Source organism: Dromiciops gliroides, chromosome 2, assembly GCF_019393635.1.
Source record: "Dromiciops gliroides isolate mDroGli1 chromosome 2, mDroGli1.pri, whole genome shotgun sequence".
Lineage (NCBI taxonomy): Eukaryota > Metazoa > Chordata > Mammalia > Microbiotheria > Microbiotheriidae > Dromiciops > Dromiciops gliroides.
The window spans coordinates 663526824-663543137 of NC_057862.1; the positions used below are offsets into that span (position 1 = coordinate 663526824).

Below are 16314 nucleotides of genomic sequence, written 5' to 3' on the forward strand. Positions count from 1 at the left end.
GATCTATTTCCCAAGATTATACAGAGAGTCGATTGAGGCAAATATAGCAACATTTTGGGATTAATGAAAAGACTTGTTACAGAATTTTCATTCTCCCAAGTGGTAAGGAGGGTAACAGAGCTTAATAGCTAAGTGTCCTCTTTTCGAAGGAAAATAAGATACTCATCCAGATGCAAAAATTTGCTAAATCCACTTTAACAATATAACAAATCAATTTTTAAAAACCTTTAAATACAAAGCCTAATTTTTTTGAGACTGGGAATTATCATGTCACCCATGGTCCAAGTACAATGGCTGTTTCTGATCCTGATCCCATTACTGATTGGCACAAGGGCTTTGACTAGCTCTGCTTCCTACCTGGGCCTATTTCCCCTCCCTCTCTGCTCCCAGGGACTCAGCATAATAGTGCCAACCAGTGCAGACTTCTGATCTGTTTAGTCTATTGAAACTCCCAACCCCTAGGCAGGCACTATTAATCTACCAGCCTCAACTTTCCTACAGGCATGAGCCGCCTTGCCCAGCCAAAATCTATTTCCTAATTATCATGGCCTACTTCTGTCTCATAGAGTTTATGAAAGTTTTAATTCCTTTTCACAGAAATTGTTTTCACATTTCTACAGAGAGATGCAGGGGTTAGGAAGGTTTCTGGCTTGCTCAAGTTACAATTTTCATTGCCTACCAGAACTAATCTCTCAGCATACCAATGCGCTTTTTAAAATATTTGCAACTTAAGTACTTCTTCATATCATAGTATTAAGAATTTCATCCAAATCACACATGCAGTTTATAGTCTCCCAAGTATAGCTTTCAAAACAAAAGTACACATTTTTCAGAAATTAACATTGGGCAAATGTTAGTTAAGGAGGAATGGACAGAACAGCAAAATTATCATTAGCTCAAATACCACTTTGTCAAAGAAAGGATCAGGTTATGGAAATTCAGGTGAAGAAGTCAATTGTCAGAGCATAAAAATCAGCTCTAACAAGGCAATGAAGGGGACACAACAACAGAAACAGTCATACTAAGAAAGTTCTAGAAGCACTTCAAAGCCTTAGAGAGACATATTCTCAAGGACAGAGAATACTGATGGAGATGACTCCTTATGATGAATGTATTACTATATAACAGTCATAAGGTTTCTTTCTAGTATGAATTATCTTTAGAGGATTTGTCCTCATTATTTAAAAATATATAACTAATTCATCACAGTCATATGGCTTCTATACATTGTGAATTTTCTGGTTTTAATTGTCTCCTCAGATTGCCTTTCTACAGTCATTCTAGTTTTGAGATTTCCCTCCAATAGGAATTCTCTAATGCTCAGAAAGGCTGGAAAACTTAAAGGACATTTCACTTTTACTACACTTACAGGCTTCCTCCTCAGTTTTCTGATGTTTGGTAAACACTAAATGGTGTAATAAGTCATTTACTACATTCATGTGGTTTCTCTCCTGTATGAATTTTATGATGACAAGTCAGTTATCAAGTAAGTTCTGCATTTACATGAAGAACCTATCTATATTACATTAACTAGTATTTGCCATTATAGTCATTGTTTCTTTTCCAGTATGAATTTTTTGATGTTGAGTAAAAGAACTCTTCTAACTGAAGGCCTCCCCACATTCATGACATTCATAAGATTTCTCTCCAGTCATGAATTTTCTGATGAACAGTAAGTTGTTTCCTCAGAGTGAAGACCTTCCCACATTCTCTACATTCATAAAGTTTCTCTCCTGAATGAAACCTCTGATGCTGAGTAAGAGATATCTTATGACTAAAGGACTTCGCACACTGATTACATCCATAAGGTTTCTCTCCAGTATGAACTCTCTGATGAACAGTAAGTTTTGACCTCACACTGAAGGCCTTCCCACATTCACTGCAATGATAAAGTTTCTCTCCAGGATGAAATCTCTGATGTTGATTAAGTTCTCCCTTTATATAAAAGGCCTTCCCACATTCGTGACATTCATAAGGTTTCTCTCCAGTATGAATTCTCTCATGTCTCATAAGAGAACTTTTCTGACTGAAGGCCTTCCTACATTTATTACATTCATAAGGATTCTTTCCAGTGTGAATTGTTCGATGAACAATAAACTGTGTTCTTAGAAGGCTTTCCTACATTCTCTACATTCATAAGGTTTTTCTCCCATATGAAACCTCTGATGCCAAATAAGAGATATCTTATGACTGAAGGCCTTCTTATATTCACTGCATTCATAAGGTTTCTCTCCAGTATGAATTCTTAGATGCTGAATAAGCCTTTCCTTTTCACTGAAGGCCCTCTCACATTCATTACATTCATAAGGTTTCTCTCCAGTATGAATTCTCTGGTGCACATTAAGTTTTGACCTCAAAGAAAAGGCCTTCCCACATTCATTACATTTATAAGGTTTATCTCCAGTATGAATTTTTTTATGTTGATTGAGTCTTGACCTCATATTGAAGTCTTTTTCACATTCATTATATTTATAAAGTTTTTCACCAGTATGAATTTTCTGATGTTGATTAAGTTGAGATCTTATATTGAAGCTCTTTCCACGTTCATTACATTCAAAAGATTTTTCTCCAGTATGAATTTTTTGATGTTGAGCAAAAAAATTCTTACTGAAGGTCTCCCCACATTCATGACATTTATAAGGTTTCTCTCCAGTATGAATTTTCTGATGAACAGTAAGTTGTTTCCTCAGAGTGAAGGCCTTCCCACATCCTCTACATTCATAAGGTTTCTCTCCTGAATGAAACCTCTGATGCTGAGTAAAAGAAATCTTATGACTAAAGGATTTCCCACACTGATTACATTCATAAGGTTTCTCTCCAGTATGAACTCTCTGATGTAGAGTAAGTTTTGACCTCACACTGAAGGCCTTCCCACATTCATTACAATTGAAAAGCTTCCCTCCAGGATGAAATCTTTGGTGTTGAGTAAGTTCTCCCTTCATATAGAAGGCCTTCCCACATTCATGACATTCATAAGGTTTCTCTCCAGTATGAATTCTCTGATGTCACATAAGAGAACTTTTCTGACTGAAGGCCTTCCCACATTCATTACATTCATAAGGATTCTTTCCAGTATGAATTGTCTGATGAATAATAAGTTATTTCCTCAGAGTGAAGGCTGTCCCACATTCTTCACATTCATAAGGTTTCTCTCTAGTCTGAAACCTCTGATGCTGAGTAAGAGATACCTTATTACTGAAGGCCTTCTCACATTCATTGCATTCATAAGGTTTCTCTCCAGTATGAATTCTCAGATGCTGAACAAGCCTTTCTTTTACACTGAAGGTTCTCCCACATTTATTACATTCATAAGGTTTTTCTCCAGTATGAATTCTTTGATGCTGAGAAAGTCCTGACTTCATAATAAAAGTCTTCCCACATACATTACATTTATAAGGTTTCTCTCCAGTATGAATTCTTTGATGTTGAGAAAGTCCTGATCGCATAATAAAGGCCTTCCCACATTCATTACATTTGTATGGTCTTTCTCCAGTATGAATTCTCTGATGCACCTTAAGCTGTGCCTTCACACTAAAAGCTTTCCCACACTCACTACATTCATAAGGTTTCTCTCCAGTATGAATCTTAGATGTTGAGTGAGGTCTACTTTTACATAGAAGGCCCTTCCACATTCATTACATTTATAAGGTTCCTCTCCAGTATGGATTCTCTGGTGTACAATCAGGTATTTCTTTAGAAGGAAACCCTTTCCACATTCATTGCACTCATAAGGTCTTTCTCCAGTGTGAATTCTCTGATGTACCTTAAGCTGTGCCCTCACAATGAAGGCTTTCCCACATTCACTACATTCATAAGGTTTCTCTCCAGTATGAATCCTCAGATGTTGATTAAGTTCTGCCCTTACATAGAAGGCTCTTCCACATTCATTACATTCATAAGGTTTCTCTCCAGTATGAATTTTCTGATGTTGAGTAAGTACTGCCCTCCTACCAAAGGCTTTCCCACATTCATTACATTCATAAGGCTTCTCTCCAGTGTGAATTCTTTGATGGTAAATCAGTTGCACCTTAATACTGAAAGCCTTCCCACATTCATTACATTTATAAGGTTTCTCTCCTATATGAATTCTCTTATGTTGAGTAAGCCCTAAGCTATAATGGTAGGCCTTACCACATTCCTTACATTCATAAGGTTTCTCTCCTGAATGAAGTTTTGCATGTGAAACAAGTTGTTTACATTTAAGGAAGGTCTTCTCACATTTATTATATCCATTATGTTTTTGTCCAATTTGAATTCTCCAATATGGACTAAGTGTTTTGTTCTCTGAAAGGAAGAACAGTAGATTGGTTAGTACTATGTCTTTTCCTCTCTTTACTAAAGTTTCTGTCTGCTCACAAATTTTATAACTGCTCTCCTGCCTCCCTGCTTGAGAGGCCCAATCTAATTTGGTTTATACTGGGAACTCAATATATGCTATGTAAAATTCAATGATACACAACTAATTAATTTTTTCTAAGTGCCCTAATTAAAAGAGGACTATTAGAGTAATGAAAAAACCTGTCCTGCAAATGACCGACATTTGAATATAAAGATTACATTCACAAAAAAATATGGCTTTCATATCTTGCAAATATTGCCCCACTTTTTGAGTTGAGACTAAATAGGGGGACAACTGAAAAGAAAAAAAATGAGAATCTATATAGATTTGGGAAAGAGCACAGGAGAAATGCAAAGAATCATCAGGACAACAGACTTAAGAAGGAATAAAATGAGGAGTGATATAAAGCAGTTTGATACAATAGGAAGAGCAATGGATTTAGAAGCAGAGTACCTGGGTTTAATCCTCCCACTCTTCCATTTATTATATCTATGTTGCTCTAATTTCTTTTTTGGATTTTTAATTTAATTTTCTTTTTCTATTACAAGCTAAAAAAATAAACAAGAGTATTTCAATATACACAGAAGATTTACTTCAATTCTGTATATGAAACTATAAACTTTCATTCCATAATTTGAATATTTTAAAATGCATACTAAGTTTAACCTATATAACCTATAACAAAACTGTGTTGCTTGTATGTGTCTCTTTATAACTGTCCTCTCAATTGTGGATTTTTAAAATGTTTTTGAAGCTCTTTTTCTTTTTAAAATTCTATTGCTACTCACCAAATTCTCCTTCCCTCTCCAAATCAAAAGCCCTCCTCTATAATAAATCAGCAAAACAAATCTGCACATTGGCTATATCTAAAATGTCTCATTTTTCTAGTTCATGGGTTTGGACCAAGTGCCAAGTCCAAGCCACTGCCAGATTTTGTATGTCCTGGGAGTTAAAAATGTCTTGCATTTAAAATTTTTTTTAAAAATCTTTGCTGTGAGCCAAAAATTAAAAAATTTCTTAATGGAGACCTGAATTTGGCACTTGGACCACAGTCTGCCAATCCCTTCTTTACTCTAGTCCATTAGCTTCTGCCAATGAGTCAGAGTTTTGCTCCATCAGTCCTTTTTAAACAATTTTATTTTTTTATGCAGCAAAAATATGCCTTCTCTAACATCCCATCCCCACCCCCCCCACCCCCCGTTGAGAATTAAAGAAAAACAAAATTCCTCTTACAAACATGTAGAGTCAAACAAAACAAATTTCCACACTGGCCCTGTCCAAAAGAAAGATATGTGTGTTTATGTCTCATTCTACACTCTGAGTCCTTCACCTCTCTATCAAAAGATGGGCAACAGGTTTCATCATGAGTCCTCTGGAATTGTGATGGGTCATTATGGTAAGCAGAAGTCCTGAGACTTTTAGAATTGTTCATCTTCACAATAGTGTCATCGTACAAATTCTTCTCCTAGTTCTGTTCAATCACTCTTTCATACAAGTCTTAGAGATTTTTCTGTAATCATACCCCTCATCATTTCTTATAGCACATTAGGATTCTACCACATTTATATAACCATTTTTAACCATTCTCCACCTGATGGGCATCCCCTCAGATTCCCATTCTTTGTCACCTCAAAAAGAACTGTATTTTTCAACATCCTTAGAGTTTGTTTACTTAGGATTAATCCCTTCTTTAATCCTATTCTAATTCACTTTATCTCTTCTCTCCATCCCTATTTTCCCCATGGAGTGAAATGCATTTCTGTACCCAATTCTGTGTGTGTGTGTGTGTGTGTGTGTGTGTGTGTGTGTGTGTGTGTGTGTATTCTTCCCTCCTCTGACTAGTTCAGATGAGTTACGAGTATCAGCCACGCCCTCACTCTTTCCTCTTTGTATAGACACCTCTTTGTGCAACCAATAATTTCTCCAGGGGAAAAAAAAGGTCTGAGGAGCTCTGAGGACATACTGCACTGTCCAATGTTTTGCAATATTCTTCAACAAGATATTGCTTATAATAGCTCATTTGCTTAATTTTCATTTTATCGCCTAAATAACTGCTTCCTGAAATGTCTCCCTCTATAGCCAAGGGACTTCCTCCTAAATGACCAAAAGAGTTTTTTCTTATAATACTTCATCTGCTCAGTTTTCATGTACTCACCTAAGCAGCTGTTTCTTGGGCTGTCTCCCTTTGGCATCCAGGATCCTTCTCTTCTCTCCAATTGGTAGATGACATCTGGTTTGGAAACTGCAAATCCTGTTCAATGGCAATGGAAAAATTCTAAGGACTGTCATCCAATACTTCAATCCTCCCTGTCTTTGATAGGACAAAGGATTAACAAAGGCACAGAATACTGATTACCCTGTCAGAAGCATTGACCGTGTTAGATGGTTTTGTTTCTTTTTATTTCTCACAAGAGAGTGAAATGGTTTAACGGGGAAGAGCAGGAGAATATTTCATTAAAATGAGTCTGGAGTTTTAAAAGTATCCAAAAGACTTCAGAATTATTAATATTTCATTTCCCCCCAATTACATGTAAAAACAATTTTTAATTTTCTTTTTTAAAATTTGAGTCTGAAATTCTCTCCCTCTCAACCCCTTGAGAAGGCAAGCAATATCATATAGATTGTACATTTGCAAAGATGCAAAACATATTTCCATATTAGTCATGTTGTTAAAAAACAGAAGGAAGGAAGGAAGGAAGGATGCTTTGATCTCTATTCAGACTCCAGTTCTTTCTTTGGAGGTGAATAGCATTTTTCCTCATTATTCCCTTGGAACTGTCTTGGATCATTATATTGCTGAGAATAGCTAAGTAATATTGCTGTTACTATGTACAATGTCCTTTTCCTTCTGCTAACTTCACTTTGTATTAGTTCATGTAAGTCTTTCCAGGTTTTTCTGAGAGCATCCTGCTCATCATTTCTTATACTGCAACAGTATTCCAACACAATTATACAGCAGAATTTGTTTTGAAACATTAATGTTATTTGTAGAGGAATTTGAAAGAGCTCAGGCAAAGACTTTTTAAAAAAGAATTCAATCCTGGCTCAACCTTTTCTATGCTGATATGTACAGAGATTTTAAAGGAGAATCCTGGATCTGAAACAAAAGTGAATGGGGAAAGTAAATATTCAGTCTTATAAATCAAAGATTTTTTGACCAGGAATGTATAGAACAAGTACTCTGAGTCTTGGCCAAAGAACAGCAAAGAAGTTCAGGTTTCTGCATGCTAAACAGTAACTGTTAAAAACTTGAGACACTAAAAATATTTACAGCAACTCTAATTGTGATGGCAAAGAATTGGAAAGCAAGGCGTTGATGTTTGTTGTTATTCAGTTGTTTCAGTCATGTCTGACTTCTGTGACCCCAATTAGAGTTTTCTTAGCAAAGACACTGCAGTGGTTTGCCATTTATTTCTCCAGCTAATTTGACAGATGAAGAACCTCATACAAACAGGGTGAAGTGACTTTCCCAGGGTCACAAAGCTACTAAGTGTCTGAGGCCAGATTTGAACTCAGGAAGAACAATCTTCCTAACTCCAAGCCTAGTGCTCTATCCACTGGGTCACTTAGCTGCCCTAACCAAGGGTTTACCCATCAGTTTGGAACTGGCTAAACAAATGAAGGCATCCCAATGTAACAGAATATTATTATGCTATACATGCAGAGGATAGTTTCATGGAAGCTTGGGAAAATCTGCATCCACTTATACAGAGTAAAGTAAGCATGATCGGAACAATTTACACACTGCCAACAATGAAGATTTTGGACCAATGATGAATGCAATGGTCAACCACTACTCCGAAGGAACAATCATCAAAAGCCTGACCGAGAGGTGATAAGCTAAATGTACAGAATGAAACATATATTTTTGGATGTAGCCAATACAGGAACGACCCCTGCTTGACCTCTGGATTTTCATTACAAGAGCTCTGTTTTCCTTTTTCTTTTTTTTTTTTAATGTAAGGGAAGAAAAGTCATGGAGATAAGAGGGAAAAAGGATTTTTCATTTTCTTAAAACTGAATTTTTTAAATCTTGAGACAAGCCACGGTATTTGTTAAGGGAGGAAGCAGACATGCCAGTGGGCAGGTTTTGACTCAAAGGGGGCATCTGTCCTTACCCAGGCAGACCAAGTTCTCATAGTTCTCCAGCATCACATCCCTGTACAACTCTTTCTGAGAAGGGCCCAAGGACACCCATTCTTCCCTGGTGAATTCCACAGCCACATCTCTGAATGTCACAGATTCCTGAAAGACAAACAACCTTTGTGCTCACCCAGGAATCCTCCCTCAGATTGACCTCAGGAGTGAACTTGAAAGGAATGTTGAGGTTAATTCTAACAGTGTTTGGGTTTTAAGGGTTTCCATGGCACATCTCTCAATACCAGTAAGGGTGCTCATTGAGGAGACGCAGACATATTATACTTGCTACACACACAGGAAATCATACTGGCCAAATGACCACCAGATTAATGTTACTGTCAAATAACATTTAATTGGACCAATGTAATTAATGCCAGGCCAGTTTCTTGGGCTGTCTCCCTTTGGCATCCAGGATCCTTCTCTTCTCTCCAATTGGTAGATGACATCTGGTTTGGAAACCACATCCTATTCAGAATATCAAAGGGTGTGTCCTACAGGAGGTATGACTGGGAACAGCGGCAGCCCTTGTTCCCCAAGTAACTTCTTTCTGCACCACCACAGACCAGATCACTTAAGGAAATCCCTTTGATATTTCATCCCAGGCAGAACATGAGGTATAATGCTGTTGCTTCTCCATACTGCTCTGCTTCATCCACTGTACTAGGACTAAACACATTTATAAAAACCCCATTTATACAATGGTCATGGAAGGCCTACTTTATTGCAAGTGAGAATACGTCAGCAAAAGAATTTATTTCACACACTGCTAAAAGTTTAGACAGGGAGAAGCATCAGTTTGCACAGAGATAAGTGTGCCTTAATGGGGTATGTACAGAGATTTTAAAGGAGAATCCTGGATCTGAATGTATGTATAGTATGAACTATTTCCCACTGATATTTTTAGTACACCAAAAACACTTGGCCTCGGTGGGTCTGAAGCTGTTTAGTCACTGGCTGTGTGGTCAGTTTGTTGTTTGGGTGCAGTGTATGTGTGGGGTAAGGGTGCAAGAATGGGGAGGGGAGAGTGGAAGGTAGGAGAGAAAGTTCTCCCTTGGAGAACTTTCTAATCTGGGAGGGGTGTTGTTGGTTGTTTTTTTTTTTTTTGGGGGGGGGTTGTTGTAATTAGCCTCCACAATATTAAAGAGAATCAAAGAACTGAAGTGCTGGAACAGATCTCAGCAGCTCTCTAGTCCAACTCAGGGTAAACACTGTCTTTTATCGTCCTATACAAGAATGGGGTAAAGGTAGTAAAAGCAGTGGCTGCCGATTTAACACTGAAATGGAGGCTTCTTTGAAAATGGTGTTCTTCCTGTCAGGAAAAATACAAGACTCTCCCTTGGGCAGAATGACTGTATGACCAAGGCTAACATCCCCCAAGTCATGAACAAAGATTATACCAGCGGGCACGAAGAGGGGAATGGAGAGGCTGAAAGATGGAGACATCCAAATAGAATAGAGACAAAAGGTTCCCATCCCAATGATATGATGTGAAGAACTGTATCCTTGTGAATTCAGACCATCTCCCAACACCACCACCAGTGCTGACTTCTCATCAGCATGAAAAGTTTACAAAAGCACATTCATCTCTTATTGGAGAGTAGAAACTTGCTTGGAGAACAGAGGAGAACAGTCGAGTGACTGAACTATCCCTAGGTACAGGGACTCCACATGTGAGGAAGTCTCCTCTACCAATGAAGGTTGGCACTTTCTAACTTTTAAAAGCTCCTCAGAGCAGGGGTGGGGGAGGGGGGGACTCACCTTGGTTCTTGTGGCTTCCACACATGGGCCACACGGCCCCAGGCTGCCCACATTTAATAATAGCTTGCAGTAGCTTAATTGCTCTTAACTTTACTTCTTCTCTTTCTGCTATAAATACTAGGCACAATTTCTTAGCATCAGAACCCCATTAACTATCAGAGGAGACTCTGTAAGAGTGAACTGGCACCTCCCTCTGGTATTGCTGGTAACCTGAACAACAGGTCCCTGTCAGCTTTCAGACACAAAACCCTCTTCCCCACAGGTTAACCTTGACACCAGTCCAAGGACTAGCCCAAGATTCTAGATAACCTTCCTCCTCTGGGTCCTTCATGCCTCTCAAGACCCACTTGGGAACTGAACAGTCCTTCCTGGGCCTGTGCTCACAACCAGTCAACCAGTAGTCTAACACAAGCAGCCTGTGCCTAGGGGATGGCTGGTGGTGAAACCCGGACGAGGAGGACACAAGGGGGATAAACGGTGACCACTTGGCTGGAGGCCTGCAGCCACAATGACTTCCCAGGATCGTCAGCCCACACCTCCCTCCACCCAGTTGTAAAATGGGACTATTCCTAGCTGCTCATCTTTGCAAGGAGCATGCTCACTGCACATGAAAGCAGCCTATGCAAATGCTGGGCCACTTGCACGCCTTCTTAGTGAAAGAAGAGGGGGCACTGGGCAGCCCAAGGCAGAGTCCCAGGTGAAGGCCACCACTCCAGATGGCTGTAGTGGCTGACAGAAAGGGCACTGGATTTGGAGTCACATGACCTGGTTTCCAATCTTGGTTCTGTTACTTACAACCTGAGGCCTCTAGAGAGTTCCGTCCACTGTTGGGAGTTTGGTTTGCTCTCCTAGAAGCACTTTCTAGGTGTCAGGTACTATGCTAGGCACCAGAGACACCGAGAAAAAACAAGAGTCCCTAGGAGCCCTCTGGTTTACAGTGGGAGAAACAATATGCAGGCATACAACTAAACACAAGCATCTGAAAAGGAAATGTAGGGGGTAGAATGCAGAACCATATGATCTCTAAGGTTCCTCCTTACTCTAAGCCTAGTTTCTAGAACAGCCACAAATTCTAGGGCTATAAGATAACTTTTTTTTTTTTTGGTAAGGCAATTGGGGTTAATTGACTTGTCCAGGGTCACACAGCTAGTAAGTGTCAAGTGTCTGAGACCAGATTTGAACTCAGGTACTCCTGACTCCAGGGCCAGTGTTTACCTACTGCGCCACCTAGCTGCCCCTTATAAGATAACTCTTTGACCTCAGTGGGTATTTCAGGAAAGCAGCAGAGTCCACTCACCAAGCTGGTGCTGGCTGTCAGGAGAACAGAAGTCATTCCTTCTTCCTCAATGCTCCCTCCCGCTGGGGAAGGTTGGAGGCCACAAGGAGCACAGCTGGGGAGGATATGGAATGACATGTTAACACTGGCCGTGCTTTGCAGTACCCTTCTTCCCAGGCAGGAAGTCCCAGCATTCAGTAGGTGTTCTAGAAACGCTTATTCCCCTTCTCCTCCGACCTTCCTGTGTAATTTAAATTTCTAAATGTAGGTTCTAATCTGTCCCCCCAGTTTTGGGGGGAACCTGACTAAAATCACTGATAAACAAGTTTAGGTTTTTAAGGGTTTATTGAAAGATAGTAAAAGAAAGAGAAAGATTGAGAACAGAATTCCTACAACCTGGCAGTCCTATCTTTCCTCACTCCCCTGTGAAGTCCTCTGGAGTCTAGCCTCCACCATGGCCAGGTCAGCGTCGGCTTCCTACTTCGTGCGTTCCTCCCAGAAATGGGAGGCTCCTCAAAGTGATTGGCTGGTAGCTGACAGTACCCATGACCGAATGTCACTTCCTGATGCCAAAGAAAAGCCGCATGGCCTTGCCCTCAGAGGGCTTCTCCTCATGGTGGAGCTTTCCTACAGTAAGTCTCCAGCAGGTGGCGTCATTCCAATTGTTACAGGCCCCACTTTGTTTCTTCAAGAAACAGGGCGTTTCCTTGATGCAACAGTCAAAAATAACAGAATATAATACCCTATGCTAACTAACAATATGTTAATAACAATATAGAAAAGGGAGAGAGAAAAGTTATATAATAACAGAAGGAGAAAACAAAATCAACAAAACAAAACTGTTCATCTAAAGTCTCTCCATACTGCTCTGCTTCTCGTCTTCTCGGAGTGGCAAGATGTCATCAGGAGAAAACTGGACTCTGGTCTGGTACGCCACCTGCTGGAGACTTACTGTAGGAAAGCTCCACCATTCCCCTGTAACTCCCCACTGAGATGGCTATTAGGGGAAGCTCCTGGGCTGTTCCCAGAATGCAAGTCAATTCAACAAACATTTATTAGACACCTACTGTATGAAAAGTATTCTGGCAGGTGCTGGGGGGTGGGAAGGGGCAGAAAGGATACTGCATGAGCACAAGGAAAAACAATGTAGACTTGAGGAGGAACAGAGCACTAGTAACTGAGGAGCAGGAAAGGCTTCCTGGGGAAGGTGGCACCCAAGGTCAGTTGTGAAGGGTGATAAGGACTTTAAAGAGACAGAATAGGCAAGACAGGAGGATATTCTAGGTACCATGGTTGGTACCTATTGTAGTTCATAGCTGGGAAATAGGATGTTCAGTGCCAGAAACATCCAAGAGTCCAGTTTGTCCAGAACAGATATGAAGGGAGTAATCAAGCAATAAAAATTTTGAAGAGTAGGTTGAAACCAAATAATGCTCTTAAAGTCCCTATTTCCACTTATTCATAAAATCTTAAGATCTCAGAGGGTTCTCAGAAACCATCAAGTTCATCCCATGCCTAAATTGAGAATTCTCCAGTATTCCCAAGAAGTGGGATTCTGGCCATTACCTGAAAACCTCCAATGAGGGAAATCTCACTACCTCCCAGTGTGGCCTTCTATCAAGCCTGCATTGGCATTTTCTCAAATTCTACCCAAAGCCCTAGGATTTACTAGAGGTAAAGCAAAATGAGCCCAATCCCCCTTCCAAATGAGTGGGCCTTAAACATCTAAGAACAATCCTCTCCTTTCCAGGGAGCTTTTTATTCTCCAGACTAAAAATCCTGGATCCCTTCAAACGATCCTTGTAGGGTAGGACACGTGCTACAGGTCTTCTTTGATAACTCTGCATTTCCTCTAAGATAAAATACAAATGCTTCTATTCAGCATTTAAAGCTTTTCACATACCGCCTCCAACCTATTTTTAGTGTTTTTTTTAATACGCAATTTTCCCCCTCCGTCCTTCTTCCCTCTTTCCAATGAAAAAATAAAAGGGCAGAAAATCAAAACACTTGTAACCAATGAACAATCAAAACAAACTGTCATATTAGACAGTGTCTCCTTCTGTATCTGGCGTCTGTTCCCTTTCTGTCAAGACTTGAATACTATCACGGGTCCTTTGATAGCCGCACTGGTCAAAGCGCTTTTCCCGTACAATGTCATTGTGTCTCCTCACTTCGGTGGGCATCCATCCGTTCGGACAAATCTTCCCAGGTTTTTCCGAAGCTGTCCCCTTCTATCTGCGTGACATCATCCTCGTGTAATTGATTGATCCTCCACTACAGAAAAAGATTAGATGTGTGTAGATGGCACACACGGGTCATAGGAATCGCCACCAGCAGTCATGTACAACGGCCCCTTTTCTTCCTTGCGGGCTCTCTCAGAGCCGCGGGCTCGGGGCGACATCGCATCGCTGAGTCCAGCTTGGTGACCCTCTGCTCCCACTTATTTTCAGACCCATTTCACGTGCCTGACCTCGGGATCAGACTCGCCCACTCCCCCTAAGAAAGCCCACCTGCTGCCCCGGGGCTTCTGCGGGGGCCCATGGACCCGGCTGCTGGAAGGTCTCTAACTCAGGCTTCTCCTGTGCTTGGAGGAGCCCCGCTGCTGAGAGCTGGGGCGACTGTTGGAGCCCAACGCCCGGGAGAACGCCCCGCGCTCGGTGGTTGGTCAGTGAACCGAGGTCGAACTTTAGGGAAGGGAAAGGGAAAAGGAAGAAAGGCGTTAGCGCCTAACGACCCACGCGGAGGGAGCGGAGCAGGGCAGCGATTGGCTCACAATCCTCACCCGCCCTCCAAGGAGGCGTTACCGCGAGGTGGAACGGCTAGGCATCGTGCGCACGCGCGGTCCCTCCTGGGGGGGGGGGGCGGCTCTACTGCTCCTTTCCCATCCCAGAGGCGTTCCGCCCTCTTCGCCGGCTCTGCGGCCCTGTCTCCGACCCCAGTTCACCCTGGCTTGGGACGCAGAGCTTAGGCCCAGGCGGGAGCCGAGAGAAGCTCGATCCCACAAACTACAGACGACGAGACGGAAGCGGAAATTACTTTCCTCCCTCCCGCCCCGGCAGGCGTGGGAAGGGTTAATGTGGCGAAAAAAGCCTTCTGGACAGCGTAGTTCCCGGGTTACGCATGCGCAGAGCCCATGGCTCTGGAGCGCCTCCCTCCCTAACCTCCTAGCTTCGACTCTGCGCCAGGGGCTTGGAGTCATTAGACTTGTGTGTAAATCCAGCCTCAGACACCTAACCCGCTACGTTACTGGGCAAATCACCCGACCTCTGCCTGCCTTCGTTTCCTCCTCTGTAAATGGAGGGGGGGGGGGGGGAGAGTAATCACAGCACCCGCCTCCCAGGGTTGTCGCGAGGATCAAATAAGACAATAACTATAAACGTTATTTTTATGTGTGTTATCTCCCCCTTCTGGATCTGAGCCAGGCAAAAACAGTTCCGGAGCCAGGGAGAATCTGCTCAAAAAGCGGACTTCACGAACCTGGGTCATTGTCCGGCTCACAGACCAATCCCAGCCAGAATCTGTTTCCTCTGCGTCTTTGGGGCAGGCATTACCCAGCGGTCTCAGATCCATCCCTCCTTAGCCCCGGTCATTCCGCAGGTGCAATGGGGCTTCGGACCCAAAGATCCACTAGTGAAACACCACACAGCAAAGCCGAAATGGACCGTAGGGCTGTGGCCTGGTCAACTGCCAGGGAGTTTGGAGACCTGTCTGGGGCCATGCGGGACTTCAGGCTAAAAGGGTATGAAGTCCCCTGGGTGACTCCAAAGACAGAAGAGCTAATGATTCAATGACCCCAGCAACTCCTCCAGTAGTTGGAAAGGGCAACCACCACCAAGAGGATTGACCTAAATCTGGCACTTTTACCAGCGGAAGTTCGAGTGCCTGTGTGTAGACTTGTTTATAGGATGAAGACCGTGAGGGGAAATGTAATATGCCCAATTAGCAGTCCTGCTTTTTGCATTTATGACGAAGTTTAAATATCACCCCAATCAACAGATTATAACCATAGTCATAAATTAAGTGACTTAGTCTTCTTGTCCTAGGCTGTTTCTGTCAAATTCTCATTAAGGTGTCTTTTATCTTTATCTATTCTTTTGTATGTAGGACTAAATCACTGTCTCATAATAGATTCATATAATGCAGTGGATGCCTTTTGACTTCCCATTTGCAAATATACCTTTGATGTGAGCCATAACCCAAGAAACTTTTCAAAGGTAAAGGGATAGGGATTTAATGGCCCAGAATGGGAGAGCAGGGAATATAGCCTCCCTCTTATTAAAAGTCAAGCTCCCATGATTGAACCGAGTCCAAATTTTGTACAGAACAGGGCGTGGTTACAATATTCCGGCCCCTGTAGGTAGTTCTTCAACCTTAAATAGACATTTATCTAATTGCATCTCTAGCTGCTTCCCAGTGGCTACATACTCTCCAGTCTTTGATACCATTACACTACACATGGGTACAATTGTACTCCAAGACTAACCCCAGCATTATTGAATGTGGCATGATGGGAATATTTTATATAAATTATTTAATCCCGAAGAAGGGAAATTTCAGAAACATTTTATAAATAATAAAGAAGTACCTTTTTTTTTTGTCCTATCCTGCCTTGGAAGGAGGCTGTGAGGAAAGAAAAAAACCAACTTTGAAATTCTTTGTTGTCTATCCAGTTATTATAAAAACTCTAAGAATGTTTAGAAGTGAGCAGATATATGAGGCACCTGTAGCAAATCAGGATTCCAACCAGAGAAGCCCCATGAATGAAGAAATCTGTAGAACAATCTTGGAAGGTTTCAGGAAG

The 16314-nt window shown here is 41.5% G+C and overlaps 1 protein-coding gene across 1 annotated transcript; it reads right to left on the bottom strand.

Moving 5' to 3' along the window:
* Positions 1-1986: 1986 nt before the first annotated feature.
* LOC122741058 (zinc finger protein 420-like) lies at positions 1987-14537 on the bottom strand. The gene is given in 6 exon segments (XM_043984118.1): positions 1987-3583; positions 3586-4284; positions 6495-6590; positions 8458-8584; positions 11535-11628; positions 13664-14537. Coding segments are annotated over 6 exon segments (2502 nt in total). The 5' UTR covers positions 13672-14537; the 3' UTR covers positions 1987-2105.
* Between the last annotated feature and the right edge of the window lie 1777 nt (positions 14538-16314).